The 20315-nt window shown below is 37.5% G+C and overlaps 1 protein-coding gene across 2 annotated transcripts in view; it reads left to right on the top strand.

Moving 5' to 3' along the window:
- loxl3b (lysyl oxidase-like 3b) overlaps positions 1–20315 on the top strand; it is a 28371-nt gene that overhangs the window by 4368 nt on the left and 3688 nt on the right. The window contains exons 2-11 of one of the 2 annotated variants that reach the window (XM_028001603.1): positions 469–801; positions 1437–1600; positions 3673–3890; positions 7411–7476; positions 9644–9700; positions 10911–11118; positions 12048–12228; positions 14182–14336; positions 15423–15593; positions 18850–19009. In XM_028001603.1, the coding sequence (XP_027857404.1) occupies positions 477–801; positions 1437–1600; positions 3673–3890; positions 7411–7476; positions 9644–9700; positions 10911–11118; positions 12048–12228; positions 14182–14336; positions 15423–15593; positions 18850–19009 (1705 nt within the window). In that variant the 5' untranslated portion in view covers positions 469–476. The remainder of the gene's footprint in view (positions 1–468; positions 802–1436; positions 1601–3672; positions 3891–7410; positions 7477–9643; positions 9701–10910; positions 11119–12047; positions 12229–14181; positions 14337–15422; positions 15594–18849; positions 19010–20315) is intronic. The other variant, XM_028001604.1, reaches the window with a different exon arrangement.

Genomic DNA, 20315 nt, shown 5'->3' with positions numbered 1-20315 from the left:
ATTGAAGGATAAAAAAATGTCTTCTCTGAGAATTGTTATGAAATGAGGCAAACAGGCATTTATTTTTGTAGCAATTAGCCCCCCAATTTGTTGACGTATGGCCTGACCAGATGGTATGAATTAAAATGCCAAAGTAGCTCAACTCACATGAACTTCCTCACAAGTGCTGACCAGGTTCCCGCTTCATTCTGTAAACTTTTTAAAATGATTTCTTATTACTTGTTGCGTTTCTTTATGTAATTTATTAATGATTTTTTTGTTCAAGCAGCAGTGCTGTGGCTTTTTGGAATTGACCTTAAACTCCTTGCATTTGTTGGAAAAACGTCCACAGAGACTCTTAAGTGGTCAAGTTAGGAGTAGGAACAAAACATGTAAATTGTGGCTGAGTTAGTTACTTCTTACATTTTCCTGGAGTTAAACATTGTCCATACCCTTGTTTTTTTCTCTTCCTCTCTCCTTTGTTTGCAGCTGAAAGGATGGAGAAGTCGAGGCACACGCGGCAGTTAGCGGTCAGCCTTCTGTTTGGGTTGTGGTTTCCTTGTTGTTTAACCCAGACCACAGTGCCCAGCAGGGCCACCGTGGTCCCTACTCCGTCCGGGGCCCCGCAGCAGCTGAAGGTCCGCCTGGCCGGATACCCCCGCAAACACAACGAGGGCCGGATAGAGCTCTTCTACAAGGGAGAGTGGGGAACCATCTGCGACGACGACTTCTCTATAGCCAACGCCAACGTCCTCTGCCGACAGCTGGGCTTCGTCTCAGCCACTGGATGGACTCACAGCGCCAAATACGGCAACGGACAAGGTCAGAGCCCCTTCACTCAGTATTAACATGGGGTTTCATTGTTAGTAAATATAGACAGTGTTATGTGTTTCCAGGCACACAGGGCCATTTTATAGCACAATAAAGTAAGTCTGTTACCTTCAGTTATTATAAAAAATGCTATATATGTCAAACATGACTAATTTAAGGCTTTGAAATTGAACCTCTGTCTTTTAAAGAAGGTTTGACTCTTTCTGAAACTCCGCCTTCAGGAAGTCGTCACAACATGGCTCCTCTATTAACCTTTTAACAATGTTTTTACCAGCGTGTCATTGAGAAGTAGCTCCTACAATGAGCTCAGCAAGGCAACAGCTCCACCAGGTGTTTGCTAATTGCTGCTGGCTAGTCTGCAGGAGCTGTTACTAGCTTGTGCTATATAATGGCACTATGGAAAATACATGATTAAAAGACAAAAAAAACAAAACATTAAAAAGTACTGACCAATGTGAAAAAAAATATATTGTGCTACGAAATCATTTCAATTTTAGGATTTTTTTTTGTGTTATGAAATTCAGTAAAAATAGAATCCAAAATGTATTAACAACCCAGGTATGGATTTGTTTTTATCCTCCGAACTGAGAATTTCCTGGAGCCTAAGTAAGCGTCTTCCTTTACAGGAAAGATCTGGTTGGACAACGTGTTGTGTAGCGGAGGGGAGAAGAGCATCGAGTTGTGCAAGTCTCGAGGATGGGGAAACAGCGACTGCACTCACGATGAAGATGCTGGAGTGGTTTGCAAAGATGAGAGGATTCCTGGCTTTGTGGACTCAAACATTATTGACGTAAGTTGCTTAAAAAAAAACTAAAACTCTGATTCCTCTGAATAATTGAGATCTGTTATAAATTCATATAAAGGCTTTAAAAAAAAAAAAAAAAAATATATATATATATATATATATATATATATATATATATATATATATTGCCATGGGTCATGAAAAAATTTGTTTATTCAGTACTTCTGTGGCTGTATGTCCTCTGGTTGCCACATGCCTTTACTGTACAGTTCTGTATTACAAATATATTGTTATAACATGCGTCTGCGTCTTACTTTACTTGTTTTAACTTATTACATAATTCAATTTTTCTCAAATGTTGAACACAAATTCTGTTATCCGTGTTTCTTTTAAAGGGTCAGAATTAAGTACAATCGACATTTTTCTTTAGCTTCACATGATGTTATAATGTTGTTCCCTCATCAAAAACATACCTGGAGTGTCGCTTTGATTTTTTCATGCATGTTAATAGAGGAGCCATGTTGTGATGACTTCCTGAAGGCGGAGTTTCAGAAAAAGCAGCAGTTTTTAAAGAGACAGTGACCTAATTGTAAGTTGTTAAATTGGGAAGTAAAATTTCTTTAAAGTTATATTTGATTTAATTGTGAATTGGAAGGAAAGCGATTCATTGTTTTCAAAAAATACTTGCCTGTGAACATTTTAAAGGGTGGTGTATATTTGTATTGATCCCCCCCCCTTTATTCTGATGTATCTAAATAAAATGCCTTTGGTTTTATGCATGCTTTTTGTTGGGGTTTACCACATAAACATTCTAATTGTATGGGGGGGAAAAATAGAATCGGGTTTAATACATTTTGGACACTTGGCGATACCTTTGTGAGGCGCTCGCTTTCAAGGAGTTCAGCAGGTTTTAAGAAAACGCTAAAACTAACCTTGTTTGCTATAACCTGATAATCCCAGTCCAGCAGGACCATGTGGTCCAGCTGGAACCAGTTTAATCTGGTCACACATCTATACTGGCTTCTAGAATCGCATTTAATGCTTCCAAGGTGCCGCTTTGTTGAGCATTATTAGAAAAGAATGTTCATAACATTAAAGGACTGTCATTTTAATCTTCATAAACTCTGTCCTCTAGTGTGTTTCGGTCAAACATGGCGACCAGATTTTAATCTCTGACTGCTGCCAATTTTCTTTCCAAATAAAGCCCCAGTGGAAGTGACTCATGGCTTTCACATGTACAGTGATCTGAACTGCAGTGACTGTTTTATTCAGTTTCTCTATTTGTCGTGGCAGAAAAAATCTGGAAGACGTTGCAATATGAACATATGGAACAACGAATTTCTCAAATGCTTTAAATGTATATTTTCTTTCCTGTGTTATCTGATCATTCAGACCAGGGACGCACCAAATTACTTTTTTCACTTCCAATACCGATATCTGAGATATAGTATCGGCCGATAGCGATCCAATACAGAAACACAGTTCTGCATTGACTTAAAATGTTTCTTTTTCTTAAACAAAGAGCTAAATGCACTGAATTATACATTTAATAGCTCTGCATCAGTACAGCACACTTAAATATGCCAATAGATTCACAAGCTTGATGAAACATGGAAAAACAAAAAAACTTTAATTTGTTCAGTTGGTCATAATTAGGAATAGAACAGCAAATGTAAAATAAATAATAAAGAAACTGAAACTGACAAATGACTACGTTGGTCCAACATGTCAAAATAAACTGCAACAAATCTTCTGTCAAATGGTTACAGGAAGTGCATTTAGAAATTATATTTGTGGTGTAAAATAAATAGTAAAGCATCTGGTCGCTCAGAGCACAAAACGTAGAATTACATTTAATAGATCTGCCCTTATTGATTGAGCACATTGTCACGATCACGATGTAGAATTTTTGTCAATATAGGGGCCGATACAGATATTAATATCAGATCGGTGCATCTCTAATTCAGACGTTCATTTTTGAATCTTTAATTTCTGTGTTTCTGGTGGATAAATTGCTTTTTTTTGCACAACTGTTTCTTATTCAATTTCCCGTTGCTGCTCAATAAAGTATTTTTGAATTAGAATTGAATATTTTTATTTGATCTTTTTCATTCCAGGCTCAAGTTGACGAGAAGAAGGTGGAGGAGGTGCGGCTCCGGCCCGTCGTCGGCACGGCCAGGAGGAAGCTGCCCATCACCGAGGGCGTGGTGGAGGTCAAACACAAGGACGGCTGGGCTCAGATCTGTGACGTGGGATGGACCATCAAGAACACCCGCGTGGTCTGCGGCATGCTGGGATTCCCGCATGAACGGAAGGTCAACAAGAACTTCTACAAGTAAGAAACGGGCCCAAGTAGAACCTTTGAAGCTCCAGTCTGTGGTGAGGTAGGAAGGTTTACGCTGAAATTGTGTTTTGCTTTGTTCTTTTTTAGATAAATAGACAAAGTCACGGGAAAAAGAAAGTACATCCTCCTATATGTTAGTTTTCATGCATCATGACATACTGACAATAATCTGGCCTTGTTGGGTAATAAACGTTTGTAATCTAAAGTTATGTGAACCTACAGATTCCACAGTTTTTGAGGCGTCATGTTGGTGAAATAGAAATTCTGTGAGTGGAAAACCCAGATAAACTCCAGGCTTTATCAGTGTGGAGGAATGTCGGCCTTCTCTTCTGGCCATGTTGCTTCAGTTCAGTGAACTTTGCAGACGTTTGTTGTGTGAACAGCTGTCTTCAGGTTTGACCAGAGCATTTGGTCTGGATGAGGTCTGGACTTTGACTGGGACATTGCAACACTTTGGCTCTTTATCATAACAGATTATCTCACATTTCTACAGGTGAGGATGGTAGACCACTGGTTTTAGAATTCTAATTTTAATCTCAGAATTCACATTTCTGAGATTAAAGTCAGTACATTTTCCTCTGGAATGTTTTTTTTTAAGCATTATTATTATTAGTTTTTTTTGTCACATCTATTTGAAATCTCGTAGTTTGTTCATATTCAACTTTTCAGTCTTAAATTCTGCTGCCACTCTCTTTTTTTTATCAGAAAATCTATGACAACTCTTCTAAAAAAAATAGACGAATGTTGAGTCTTTTTCTAAATCTTCTGTCATAAGGTAAACCTTATTTAGCGCTCTAATTTGGACATGTAGAACCTCTCTGCTCACTTTACTCACTTTGGAGAGAATTTTCTGGAACATTTACTCCTGGCAACATTAGTGGCTGTCATAAAACTTTTCCCTTCATGGAAAAACCTACCAGAATAATTGGCTTTAATTAGTTTGGAAGCACATGAAAGCTTGGTGGGCAGCAGGGATTTCTTCTGAGGATGCGGAAGGGTATTTATTTTGGAAGTGGTCACTCTTTCTCATAATCAGTCGCTGCTGCTTCATAAACCTTACAGAAACATTAGAAACATGAAATGATATAAATGTTTTTTCACACACAGCATTTCTGTTTTGGCTTAATCCTTAATTAATAGCAAATAATCACAGGTCTGGATTCTTTTGAATGTTTTTGACAGTTGAGATTAGATTAAAATATATACAGTATATAAAACCGTTGTACTGAAAGTTGTTTGCGGTCAATACTGACATCATATTTGATTATCATAATTACCCGTTGAATTTGTCAGCCATTTTTTGCTGACTTATCAAAACAGAATAGGCATAGAAAGAGCCGTAATGATGTTATAACAGTCCTGACAACAGGGATTGTCGAGTTTGGGGAAGTTTGTGTGACACTATCATTCCTCTCAGAGTAAGACATTCAGAAACACAGTTTCTTTCCTTTGACTAAGCCACAAGCAGGATCTCCTTTGTTTGTCAGCGAGTGGAGATTGTGGAGGCGGACGTCTCTGCCAAAAGTCTCGAGTGACAACAGCTCTCATGGCAGAAGTTAGTTTTCCGGATCTTTCTGTCGTATATTTTCCATATGTTTATGTTTATCTTTTTCAAAGATATTATGCTTTAATTCATCTCCTCGGCCTCTATTGTCACTGGAGAATAATCACTAACCTGCTTCCTGTTTTGCCACTTTTATTTTTGGATTGAAGAATTTATTATGTGAGCCTGAACATCTTTGAAGTATGTGTGATGTATTTAGTTTTTATAAATTGCAGGCGCTGAGATGAAGTTTGTAGTAGTGCAGTGTTTTACTATATCAAAATGGGGAATTTGATCTCTTTTTAAAAAATTTCTTCCACGTTAAAGGATTGGCTCAACATAGGAATTGATGGTACATATAAATATTTGCTAAATTAATCAGAAAGTTGGCCAGGCTGCCTGCAGGAGTTGATTGAATCTTCACCAGGGCAGACAGAGCGCCTGCATGGTGTAAAGTGAGATGAAACATTTGTATTCTAACATTCATATTAATTTTATAATTGTACATTATATGTGGGCCCATCAGAACTGTGACAGTTTGCTGAATCTTTCTAAAAAATGTCAAAAAGATTAATAACAGCTTGGCTTTAACTTTCTTTATTCTCTGTGTTTTCAGTTTTAGTGATTGTCATGGTAACCACCCCCAAAAAATTGCTTTCAAAGTCCATACCAAGGTTATAATAGTTTTGGGTTGTCATTTTAGTTTGCGTTTGCTTGTTTTTATTAGTTGTTGTTTGTGAAATATTTTTTTGTTTAGTTTTTATTAGTTAATAGTAGTAGTTTTAGTTGGTTCATATTTTGGTACATTTTTAGGTGCAGAATTAAAAAAAGGTCAAAGTACTGTATTGTGATTCTGTATTCATTGACTGGTAATGAATACTCAACAGAAGTTACTGTTTTCAAAAAATGATGAACAACCAAAGGACTCTGGGGTTTTTCTTCCAACCTTTTCAGTCGTCGTTTTGCAGACCAGCTTATGTCAACAGCTTACATGAACCGCTTGTGTGTGTGTGTGGGGGGGGGAACTTCACAACAAATCGCAACACTAATAAATAGATAAATAAATAGATTCATAAACATGAAAACAAAGGATATTACAGCTACATTTTAAGTGTGTTTTAGTTCATTTTATAAAAGCAAGATATAGTTCCAGAAAGCTTTTCCTCATTAATGAACATTTTCATTTATTTCAGTTAATGAAAGTATTTTCTCAATTTCAGTTTTCATTTGTTTTAGTTAGTTTCTTTTTCCATCCGGTCCTCCCTGAACGAGGACACACATTCCTGGCTGCTCTCCAGTTCAGGCCTTCACACAGAGCAGTAGGAGGGGTTTGCAGAGGGAACTCGCGTTTTCTCCCAGCCATGTGTGAGGCTCTGGGGAGCAACCCGGGGTCTGGAGGAGGTCAGGTGCTCAAAATGAGAACAGCCACCGAAAAAAAACCTGTAAGAGGAGCAGCTCTGTAATTCTGACTAAGAGTTATTATGGAACTAAATTTAGCCGTAAACCTTGTTCAGAAAAAAAGAAAATTGAAGCTGAAAAAATACCCTTAAATCTGAAAAGTAGTTTTGAACATTTTTTTCAGTTTCAAATCTTTTTTTATTTTTCACATAATTTTTCAGTTCCGAATCGTTGTTTTTGATTATTATTATTATTATTATTGTTATTGTTATTATTTTCAGTTTCAAATCTTTTCTTACAGTTCCAAATCAGGTTTTTCTTCAATTCCAAAACAAAACATTTTTTCGGTTTCACTTTGTTTTTCTTTTAAACTAACTTATTGGCCCTCCATACGCGCTGTAACGTGATCTACCGGAGACCTGTGGAATGTCAGAAATGCTCCTCGCCGCTCAGCACTGTAGGACACAGACGTTGTGTTTGAGAAGATCGAACCCTGACGGTGACAGCGAGAGTTGGAAAGTGTAGTTTCTCTCCCTTGTGTGATGGAATCCCACTGTCTCGCTGTTGCAGACGTCTGAAAAAGCGAGCTGCTGAGAAGGCCTCCGGTCCAAAGGTTAATGTCTCAGCTGCTGGAAGGTACGCTGTAGCAGGAATGCCTGTCGCTGTTGCCAGCGAGTTTCCTGTTGGCTTAGAAAACAGTCATTTAGTTCTAGATAATAGTCATCTGTTCCTCCTTTTTGCTTTCTGAATCTTCCCATTCAGGGAAACTTTTTTTTTATTTCCTTGTTTTGTCACACAGATGGGGATCAGTCATCTTACAAAAACATATTATTTACATTTTCTGACCTCAACTATTCCTGCTTTAAAGGGGCAGTATTATGATTTTTTTCAGTTTTATACCATCTAATAATGTTATTCCATCATCCAAAACACAGCTGGAGTGTTGTTTCGATTCTTTCATGAATGTTTGAGGAATACTTTAATTTCCATGGCAACCACTCAGCTGTGCAAAACACCTTGATGGACCTGGCTCTGCCTTTGAGGACGAAGCTCCTTCTCTTATCTTCAGTTTCGAGGCTACCGAGCTTCCTCCTCACAGAGCGCCTCTTCCCCACTCAGCTCCTTCAGACTAGCCAGAAGCAATTAGCAAACACCTGGTGGAACTGAGCATCTGCTGAACTCACATGAGCTACTTCTCAGAGCAACGCTGGTAAAAACGTTGTTAAAGGGTCAGTAGAGGAGCCATGTTGTGATGACTTCCTGAAGGCGGAGTTTCACAAAGAGCAGGAGCTTCTTAAAGAGACAGAGGCCCAATTTCAAGCCATTAAATATCAAAGTCATATTTGATATAAATAGCACTTTTATAACAACTGAAGGTAACTTTATTGTGCTGTTAAATGTCACTATGTGGCTGGAGACGCATAATACTGCCCCTCTGAACACATTTTATGATGTTAAATGCATCCAAAATAGTTGATTTATTTATTTATTTCATCGCCCAATTTTTGCGAGATTTCGTCCATGACTGTGTCTGTCTGTGTTGTGCCTGCAAACTATCATATTCTTTCACTCAATAGTGCTTTTTGTTAAATAGGAGCTGGAGATGCCTTTCATCTGTATGACTGGCTTTAATGAGGAGCTGCTGGGTTCTTCAGCTAAACGACCTGCAGATCTTTGGGTCGGGATAACAAGACCTCCATCTGGTAGAGTCTGCAAATAATTTCTAGTGTTTGGTTTTGATTAGCTGAGCCTCAGGAGACGAGACTAATATGGAGATCAATAAAAGCCATAATTCTTGCTCACTTTGATAATAGAGTTTTGTTTGTTGCTTTAAAGTTGTAAAAAAAGAGACTTGTACTTGCAAAATCTAAAAGTAACCTGAAAGTATAAAATCTGAAGCTGAAAAAAGGAATTGTGAAAATTTAAACTTTTAAGGATAAACTAAAATAATTTGTCCTTTTTATTTTCTAATGGGAAAGTAGGAACAAGTTACCAGAGCACAAACAGAGAAAGACAAGAAAAAACATGAATTTCTGATAAAATGTCGATTTGTTGTTTTCTCTTTTTACTAAATATCTGAGTTGAAGTGATGAAGACAAACACCATCCTATGCTTTAAATAACATTTTCAGAAGTATTAAAAATATAAATGAATTCAGTTTGTTTGATACATTTTAATCTTAATTTGCTTTTTCAAGATTAATAATTTTTATGTTCAGACAAAAGTGATTAATTAGTTTATAAAACTAAATGATTGTTTTACCAACTTGACTGTTTGATAATTGTATGTTTTTGTATTATTGTTTCATTGGGGTTTTTTTTTTGGCATATTAACACAGAATCAGACATTTTCCTTTGACTTGGTTTTCCGTTGTGCAGATTCTACCTGATTTAGCTCTTGACCAGATTAAAATCTAAAATCTAGGAATTATTCTGAGCCTCTCACTGTTGCTCTGTACAAAGAGAGCTGAAGAACCCATCAACACTCTGTCACAGAGTAGAAAGCAGATCTATACAAGTCAAATGCTGGAACTTTATGTTCACATTGACAAAGTATAGCTGCATTCAGAATATTTCACTTTTTCCTTACTGCATGTTTAGTACCAAAGCCGTAGTAATATATGGACTCACCAACCAAACAGTCAGTACTTCCACTGGACTGCCAACCAGAATAATATACACTGTAAGTAGAAAGATGTCCATATACTTTCCTTTGGTCATGTTTATGTTTTGGATTCTAGTTCTGCTTCCTGATTGGTTGTTGTTATGATTTCTGTGCAGACTCACTCGTTTTTACCTTGCAGGCAGCCATCCAAAGCTAAAGCTAGCTCTATGTCTAAACAGAGCAACCGCAGCAAAAGGTAATCTGAGGATACACAACTCATTTGGTAGATAGATGGTGTCTAAAACAAACATATATCACCTTGCAAAGTAGCTATAAAACTGATCAATGGACTTGATGTGTTGGAGCGATGCATAATTGTGAAGTAGAGGAAAAAAGTCAGACTTCGCATTTTCTATCTGACCATCTTTCATTCATCCATAGCTGTAATGAAATAGCCTGGATCAAAGCACATTAATGTAACATTATGCTGCTTCTACAAACTTCAAAAATGAAAAAAGTGACTATTAGCAAACAAAAAAACAAAAGCAATGATGATGTTGAACAGAACTGTAGATGTGATTATTTTGTCTAACATGCAGCGACTGACACATATTTTACATCTGAATATAAACCATGTTCATAAACTCAAGTTAGTTTTGTAGTGAACAGAGGAAACGGATAGAAACGGCACCTACTGCACAAACATAATGAAAGATGGGATTGTTATTAACACCTTGGACTGGTTGTTCATCGGTTGCCAAGCAACTGAGGTAAACACAGATAACAAAGATCTACAAAATAAAGAAGAAATTTTTTGCATAAAAATCCTAACAAAAGTTCATCAATAACTAAGAAGGATGAGCCTGAGAGACACTGATGTCTTCAGTGCTACATACTTCATATGGATATATGAAATTATCATTTTTATTAGATTATTATTACTGTCTTTTTTCAGTGAAACTATATTTTCAATATTATTTTTTTTCCCAATTCTGTGTCATTCTTATATTTAAAATTTACACTGCAGTTTTGTGGCTGCTTATTAAAGTAATAATAAGTATTATTTTGTTACTGTTAGCTATTAAAATTTTAGCCGCTGCCAATAACAATTCTCCCTTCTTACATACCAAATATTTTGATTTCTAATTTCCTAAAAAAGATTAGAACTGATACATATTAGTATAGATGTGTATCATGTCAAAAAAAAAGACAAATGTATGAAAATGTCATTTTGGAAAAACTTCTACTGTCCTCTTTATATGTTTGAGTGTTTTGTGTCTCACTTCAACTTGGTTTGTTTTTGCCGTTTTGTTCCTGTAATCATTTGTGGGAAAATATTTTAATGTATCACATAAATGCCAACATATATATATACTGTATATATATACAGTATATATATATATGCGTATATATATATATATATATATATATATATATATATATATATCTCCGTCTGCCTCCCTCAGGTTGTACCTGGAGCGGCAGAAGAACCTGTACCTGCTCCGCTCTGTGGCGTGTTTGGGGTCAGAGGTCCACCTGGCGGCCTGCCCCCTTGAGTTCAACAAGCGAAACGCCACGGCGACCTGCGCCGGCGGCATGCCCGTCGTCGTGAGCTGCATGCCCGGCCCTCTGTTCATGCAAAACAGCTCTCTGAAAAAGAAAGTTAAAGTCTCGGTAAGGAGATCCTCAGGAACAGAAGGATGAAATGAAGGATGTTTTTTTGTTGTTTTTTTTCTTTGCATTTTGTTTCGCTGCAACTTCAATATATTTTACTTGTATTGTGTGTGGACTGTTCTCTGAACAGATGAGACCAAAAAGTTTTCGCTGTATGTCAAAAATGATGTTATATAAGCTAGAGATTTAATGAGGAGCAGCAAAAGCAAATGAGGTGGATTAGCAGAACTTTCCAACAACTGATGATGTCGTCCAGAACATGTTGCTGTGGATTATCGTCTCTGCTGCCCAGATGTTGAGTTGTTAGCATTTTATGACAGCAACGGTGTCTTCAGTCAGAGGCTTCTTTTGATTTGTGGTGAGACTGACTGCTGCTGGAGGCCCTTCCTGCCCACAGCATCAACACCCCAAGAACTTTCTGAGAATGAAATGAGTTGCATTTAATTCCCCTTTGAGATAAAGTAATTTTCAATAGAATTGAACTGAACGGAACTGAATTCAACTAAATTAAATGAAGCTGAAATGATTTGAACTGAATCAAACTAAACTGAGCTGAACTGAACATACAGTCAGGTCCTCTCCATCCTATGAGATGGATTCATTTTTCAGATTTATAAAGCTGGTAGAGAAAAAGTTGTCCAATAGTTCTAATTCAGGAAGGATATATTTTGGAGATTTTTATTTATTAAATGTATCATCTTCCTTCCATTTCACCGTTAAGCCTTTTGGTCAATCTCCTCAAATATCAATAAAATACACTGAAGTTTGCAGGCATTTCATGACAAAATGCAGAAATGTTCAGGAATATGAGTGCTTTTGTAAGGTGTTGTACCTCAGCGGCAGTAATGTCGTCTAAACTAAGTGGTTAGGACGTGCCAGACTGCTCCATGTTCACACACTCGCGCAGAAACGCGTTTCCTTGTTGTCAGAGCAACGTGCGGCTGAAGGGCGGCGCCAGGCTGGGGGAAGGCCGGGTGGAAGTGCTCAAAGACAACGAGTGGGGGACGGTGTGCGACGACCGCTGGAGCCTGCTGTCCGCCAGCGTCGTGTGCCGGGAGCTGGGCTTCGGCAGCGCCAAGGAAGCTCTGACGGGAGCCCGCATGGGACAAGGTGAGCACTGATGAGCAGAACGACTGCAACACAAACAACTGATCGGCACTGTACCTCTGAGCTCTGGTTGTTTGTGTAAATTGTAAATTCAATTTTGAGGTTTTTTTTGTTGTTTTTTTTTTTTAGGATCATGTGAATATTACACAACATATTTAGAGCTACGTCGTGAACTGTTGTGCTTTTCTTGGATTCATTTCACCGACGAGTTTCGCAGGGATTTCTGAAGTGTTTAAAATAACATATGCACATCAAATTTTTTCTCTCTGATTACAAAGTCTGATTCAATAATCTTAATGTCAAGATTCAAAGTGCAAGTATCACAGCAGCTGCTACGATTTCAGAGGAAATGAGAATGGAACATAAAATCATTTGGATTTTTCTGTCCCTCCGCAGAATTTTTTTTGGAGAATACTTTTTATGGATATTATGATTAAGATAAAACAATGGAAATGGCCATGTTGTGATGACTTCCTGAAGGCAGAGTGATGGAAAGAGCAGAAGCTTCTTAAAGAGACAGAGGCCCAATTTCAAGGCGTTAAATAGCTAAGTCAAATTTCTTTAAAGTCGTGTAAGATATATGCAAGATTTTTTTCTTACAACCGAAGGTAACATTATTTGATTGTGTTATAATTAAGTACCTGAAAAACACACGGCACCGGCCCTTTAAGAATTATCTTACGTCATTTCTCTGTGGAAACATTCGCAAACAAAAAAGTCTAGTGATGCTTCACAGGAAAACATCGAGGTCTACATGTGGAAACGTGCGTAATTATAATCTAGGACTTTCCTCAATAAGGTGTTTTGGGCAAACAGGCCAGAAACTCTACCATGGAAGAAAACAGGCCGTCTTTTCAGCAGCAGTTCTCGGAAACACCAGGAAGTAACTCTCTTCTCAGAGAAAGTTGGATCTGTTAGAGGAAGTGCTGTGGTCGGACTAACGTCTGACCAAACGCTGGCTGGACGTGTCCGAGACTTTCTAATGGAAGTCAGAAGCACGAGCTGCTGAAGGACGGCCATTCATGGACGCTAGTGACGCAAACATGCTAAAAGTCCAGAATTCCTTCTTGGCACGTCCAATGAATCCCTCCATTTATGGCGTGTTCGAGAAGTTGATGCGGACAATGCCCTGCGGAACAATTATAAGGCCTGAAACGTTTTATTTTATTGCAATATGCAATAATATAATACATCATTTTCTAAATTTTCTTGAAAAGTGAGTGAGTCCAGGCTTTGCAGATCCACTTTAACTTGCAATAACAGCTGCAGGTATTTTGTTTCTGTTTTTTTTTTATACCAAAAAGTTGTTTTTTGATTACCATTTTTGAAACGACATAAAAAGAATGAAGCTTTTTTTTATCTTTATAAAATAGCTTAAATGAAGCTTTTTAAAAAAAAAAAAAAAAAATCTTTATAAAATAGCTTAATCTCATACAGATTGTGTGAACATGAATTTTGACGTCTCACCATAGATCCACAGTTAAATTTTGGGCTTTACTTTGACTGTGCCATCCTCACATTATTCTGCTTTAATATAAGGCATTCTTTCTCAGCTGGTTTAGAGTCTGTTGCCTAACTTAAATCCTTCATGTCTCTAAAATAATTTTTCTCTATATTGTCTTTACTGAACGTGAATTAATCAAAAATATAAGGGTAATTATTAGGTGACATGTTGGTCATTAGTTGCACTGCATTTATGCTTAGAGATGTTTGAGTAAAAGTGTATTAGCAAAAATGCTAACCAACGCAAAACTTTTCAGACTTTTATTTTGAAGCTACGCATCCTGTCTTCCCCGCTTCACAATTATTATACATTATGCTGGTCAAACGCCCAAAATAAAAACAGATGCATTGACGTCAGTCATTGTGATGTTTTGGACGTTTTTTCTCTAAAACAAAGTATAATTTCCCATTGCTCCTTGAACTGGTCTGACCTCAGATTATATCTTTTCCCAGGAATGGGTCCGATCTACATGAACGAGGTGAAGTGTGTCGGGAACGAGAAGTCGATCTGGAACTGCCCGTTTAAAAACATCACGGCGGAGGATTGCCAGCACATGGAGGACGCCGCTGTTCGCTGCAACATCCCGTACATGGGCCAGGAGAACTCGGTCAGACCGAACCGCCTCACCCACATGTTCATTTCAACTGTTTGGATGCTTCATGTCACGTTGTTTGGTTTCAGATTAGCAAGTAAAAAATGACTTACTGAGTTTTTCACACCAGGTTGTATTAGTTTAAGATTTTTATAGAATAGCAGAATGGAACAAACTTCTGAAATATCTGTTGTTCCCATTCCTTTTAGTGCATTCATTTGTGTTTATTACCAAGTACATCTAAAAGAAAACTTTAATATTATGAAAAAGTTCAATAATTGTCACCTTTCACAATGTGAAAAATAAATAGATTTATGACGCGTAAATATTTACAGCCTTTTTATCTTGTTGACCATGGCGAACAGATAAAACCCAAAATTCAGTGTCTCAGAAAATTTGAATGTTACATTAGATCAAGTAGAGATGTATAATTTGCTGATTGGGATGTGTCACTATGACTCTGGTAATATATGAATTCAGCTTCTGGAGTCAAAAAATATTATTTTTCACAATATTCCATGTTTTTTAGATGTACTTGTACATAGATTTGCTACTCTAACACTAGTCTGTTACAGAAATGTGAGATGCAAAGCTAACTGCAGGAGCTACTGAGCTAGTTAACTAGTTAGCTAACTACAAGAGATAGTTAACTAGCTAGATAACTGCAGAAACTAGATAGCTAACTGCCGGAGCTAGTTAGCTAACTGCAGAAGCTAACTGTGGTTAGCTAACTTTCAAAAAAACTTGCATCTGTAACTTGCTAATATTTCAACTCTTTTCAAAATATGCTCCTCGAAAAACATATATTAAGGTAATGTATTAGCAAAGCATTTTTTAACAGTACTTAATTTTCAACTTTCAATTGACCTGATCTCCAGTAGATGCCACAAATGGTTTGTGTAAAATTTCCCCTTTCGTCAATGAAAGGAACAAAAATAAAATCTTCACTAGTAACTTTGAGCTTTTACACAAAACATACAGAAATATTTCTGACCAAACCCAGAGCTTCCTTTTGTTTCAGGAGGATTTGTGAGGAATCTGCTCCGTCTGTGTCTACGCTCTGCTTTGTAGCATGTAGCCTAACCCCCTGGTCTCACACAGATCCGGATCACAGGCGGACGGAGCCGCTTTGAGGGCCGCGTGGAGGTGCTGAGCTCTGACGCTAACGGGACGGAGAGCTGGGGTCTGATCTGTGGTGAGACCTGGACCACCAGGGAGGCCATGGTAGCCTGCAGGCAGCTAGGTTTGGGCTACGCTAACCAGGGCCTGCAAGTAGGTTATTAACAAAGACAATTTGCTGCTGCAAATCAAATGTTCGCTTTCTTTTGGTTTATATTGCATATGCAAATTTAATGTACTGTCAGATGGGCAGTTTGTTTGTTTTTTTAATGTTATGGTGCGTTCTTTCTGTAGAACCAGTGCAAAACTAACATATTCTCACTATGGCCATAAATGGATGATGCATTTGGACTTCTCTTCTTTTTCAGTGTAGAACGAATTATGCAACAAACAACTTGGATACATTTCAACAAGAAGAATTAGCTCCAGAATTAGATTACAGACTTCCTCTGATCCTCAAAATTAACTATAGTTTAACATTTTACGTGTTGAACGCTAATCCAAACTCTTAAAAACTTAAATGAGAAAACCAACAAACAAATAAAAACAGTGTGGTTAGTCAACATTTTACTGAGGATTCAATATTTAATCTAATATATTTGGACCTGTACGTATAATTTTGACACTAGGCACAATCATTTGAAACATTTGGACTCTCTTCTTGTTATTTAAATGTATTGAGGTAGTTTCTACCAGAATCCTTCCACCATGCAAAAAGAACTATTCAAATCTATCTGTAAGGAGCTAAAAATGTATCTGACATCCACGGCCACGTTGAGGGTGTGTAAACGTTCTGCTTCTGTTTGAAGAAAAAGAAAACCGCATCATTTCGGCCTGACTCTAAGGTCTGACTGCAGCCTGTTTGGCAGCAGCGACCGGAGTGTGTTAACCGTCACGTAACAATGTGTCTGGGAATCTAATGTTGTTGGTCAACCGCTACTGATGTCTGTGAATTTACTGCGTGGTCAAATATCCGACACTGGGAGTCATTTAATTACATTAAGAGGCTTTGCTTAATTCGAATGATAAATAAATGTAGTTTTTTTTAAATTATTATTTTCATTATTAAAGCGGCAGTGTGTAACTTTTCTAAGAAATATTTTTTTACATAGTTGTTGAAATTGTCACCATGTCGCGAAAATATGGCATGACAAAAAAATTGAGTTCCTCTTACTTTTCCTAGTGCTAACTACAAATAAGCAATCAGAGAAAGGAGGTGGGCCTTAGCGCTGTAAATCACATAGCTCGCTGCTATGCTAATGCTAAGGCTAGTTAGCATAGCCACCTATGACGGCAGATAAATGTTTTTTCTGTGATGGTAAATTGTTTCTCCGCCATTAGGATATTTAGCAGGGCATACATGAGTTGATTGACAGCGCTAAGCCCCTCCTCCTGGCTGTGATTGGTTGTTTTGGGGGCATTTCTTTAAACCGCAATGGTAGCTCAGAGAGGATGTGGAGGAGATTGATTGATTTATTTATTTATTTTTTCACAACCAACTGTCACAACATGGTCCCAGTTTTAGCAAATATGGTTATGGTTCTATACAGTATTATTATAATTATGCATATGCAATATATATCTTTCTGGACATGGAATATTTACATAGTCGCCACAGCCCTGTTCCATGTGGAAGAGCTAAAAATAGCCCCATGCAGAGCTTCTAATCAAAGTCAGAGCTGCTCACCACCGTGACCTCATGTGGAAACCATGGCGATCCCCTCGGCCTCAGCAGACTAACCAGCACATTTTCCGTCGACTCCATATAAACACCGGGTAGTCTTTAGTTTAGACGGGTCGCAGACAGGACAGGAAGCTTGTCCCCCGTCTGACTCCCAGCAGGACGCTTCCGCAGATCCGGGTAGCGGGCGGCCGAAGCAGCTACGAAGGCCGGGTGGAGGTTCAGGTTGGGTCCAAGTGGGGCACAGTGTGCAGCACAGGCTGGACGACGAAGGAGGCCATGGTGACCTGCAGGCAGCTAGGGCTTGGCTACGCCATGCACGCTGTCACCGTGAGTAGGAGCTGAAAATGTGTGGCACAGCTAGAAAACAAATGTTTGAAGCCATTTCATCCCCCAGTAGATGAGATAAGCAGGCGAGCTAAAACACTTAGCAACGATAGCTCATTATTTTTCCACATCTGATCATGCTAAATTGATTGAAAGGTAAAGATTTGCACCAACAAGTTGATGAGGATCGGAGTAAACAACTCAAATATTTGGAAGTCATCTTATATGAAGAATCATCACAGTAGAGGTTATGAGAGTCACAAAAAACAGAAGCTAGTAAGCTAAAAATTAATGTTTTAGTTGTTTAATTGAGATGTAGAGTCAGTCACAGTAACAATAAAAAAAAACATGATTCTGGGCATTGTGAAATAATTACTTGAATCTTCTGGTTCTTACGTGAAAATCATTTGACTTTAATTCCCAAAATGAATCCAAAGCACAGAAGTATATGATACATCACCTAAAAACAACAATATCCTGACCACTTCCAAACTTTGACAATGCAAATGTCAATATAATAAAAAACAATGTCTTATGACAAACCAACAGAAGGAAGCAGGTCATTGTGCAGCCATGTCTTTGCGCCACTTTATTTTCAGTTCATGCAAAGAATAGCGAGTGACAGCGGGGGGCGCCATCTAATGTGCCAACAGCAGAGCTAATTTTTAGCTTAGCGCTTTAGCGTTTTTGCTAACTGTGAAGATGTTTAGCGCACTGAGCTTCCCCTAAATGAATTTTTCCAAATACATTTTAAAGTGCTATTTAAGGTGCTATAATTCACCGGACTGCTTTGTAAACTTCCAGTTGGATAAAGTTTGACTTCTGTGTTGAAGTTTTGGCTAGCGACTGTCTTCACGTAGCTAGCCATTCATGCTCACGCTCTTATTTACCGTAGGGTGAAGTTCGGTTTTCCCTCCTCACTTTCTCATTTTGTTTTCCCCAATCACTTTATTTAGAACAAAATAGAACAGACAGAAGAATAGAAGATATAAACATAAATTCAACATAATAATAGACATAATGTCAACTGAAATCCCAGTGTAATACCTCAATGTATGTGGTTGTGTTGTACATAAATGTTTTTTTTTGTTTTTTTTTAATGAAGCGATGTGCCTTTTGTATTTAAGTAAATATTGAATCAATATCTGGTTTATTGGGTATTTATTAGCGTCTTTAGTATTATTTTTAAATTGTAGCACTTTTTCCAGCTGAAGGTTGTCTTGAACCTTTTGTCTCCAGTCAGCAGCCAAGTCCTGCACATCTGGTTTACAGAGCTGCCACATAAAACCTGAACTCTGAGGCGCCGCGTGTGAATCTGTCCTGATCACCATGCACTGTTTCTCTCTCTTTCTTTTGTTCGTTCGTTTCTGTGTTATCTTTTTTTTTTTAACCACCGGTAAGGAAACCTGGTACTGGGACAGCAGCAACGTCACAGAGATGGTGATGAGCGGCGTGAAGTGCACAGGAAGTGAGATGGCTCTGAGCCAGTGCCAGCATCACAAAACCGTCAACTGCCAGAAGGCGGCCGCAAAGTTTTCAGCAGGAGTCATTTGCTCAGAGAGTGAGTTAAAGCCCCGGAAACAACCAGAAGGGGGCAGTAACTAGTTACATTCGCTGGAGTAACTTTTAATCACTTTCAGGAGTATTTTTACTGACGCTGTACTTTTTACTTTTACTTGATTAACTTTATGATGAAGTATCGCTGCTCTTAGTTGAGAATTATTTCTGGATACATTCTGTTGGTAACTTTATTAAATGAAGAACAAACTTATTTTAACCATTAATACACCATAAAAATGTAGTTTTTGTCAAAGTTTCATAAGTTTCAATTTAAAAAATGTTTCTTTTGCCTGATTTTGTTATTTTGTAATTATTCAATGAATTATTTTCATTTTGGTCCTTGAAATACCAAAACTTCCATATAACTTTAGATTTTGGTCCGTCTGATGATGTAATTTTTAAATATTAACTGATTAATGTTTTGATCAGTTACTCAGTATTTTTCTAAATACCGCCTCACCCACATGTTCATTTCAACTGTTTGGATGCTTCATGTCACGTTGTTTGGTTTCAGATTAGCAAGTAAAAAATGACTTACTGAGTTTTTCACACCAGGTTGTATTAGTTTAAGATTTTTATAGAATAGCAGAATGGAACAAACTTCTGAAATATCTGTTGTTCCCATTCCTTTTAGTGCATTCATTTGTGTTTATTACCAAGTACATCTAAAAGAAAACTTTAATATTATGAAAAAGTTCAATAATTGTCACCTTTCACAATGTGAAAAATAAATAGATTTATGACGCGTAGAGAGAAATATTTACAGCCTTTTTATCTTGTTGACCACGGAGAACAGATAAAACCCAAAATTCAGTGTCTCAGAAAATTTGAATGTTACATTAGATCAAGTAGAGATGTATAATTTGCTGATTGGGATGTGTCACTATGACTCTGGTAATATATGAATTCAGCTTCTGGAGTCAAAAAATATTATTTTTCACAATATTCCATGTTTTTTAGATGTACTTGTACATAGATTTGCTACTCTAACACTAGTCTGTTACAGAAATGTGAGATGCAAAGCTAACTGCAGGAGCTACTGAGCTAGTTAACTAGTTAGCTAACTGCAGAAGCTAACTGTAGTTAGCTTACTTAAAAAAAAAAAAAAAACTCACGTACTAATATTTAAACTTTTCAAATTGTGCTACTATAAAAACATATTTTAAGGTAATGTATTAGTGGAGGCATTTTTTAATAGTACTTAATTTCCAACATGGAGTATTTATACTTGCACAGCTTCATGCTGAAGAAGTTAATTTTTGGGTCTCTGGAAGCAACAGGAAGTGTCTTCCACAACAATTCATACA

Source organism: Xiphophorus couchianus, chromosome 19 (assembly GCF_001444195.1).
Source record: "Xiphophorus couchianus chromosome 19, X_couchianus-1.0, whole genome shotgun sequence".
In the NCBI taxonomy this organism is placed as follows: domain Eukaryota; kingdom Metazoa; phylum Chordata; class Actinopteri; order Cyprinodontiformes; family Poeciliidae; genus Xiphophorus; species Xiphophorus couchianus.
Note: the sequence above shows the minus strand (reverse complement) of the source record. Positions and strands in the feature narration are given on the sequence as shown.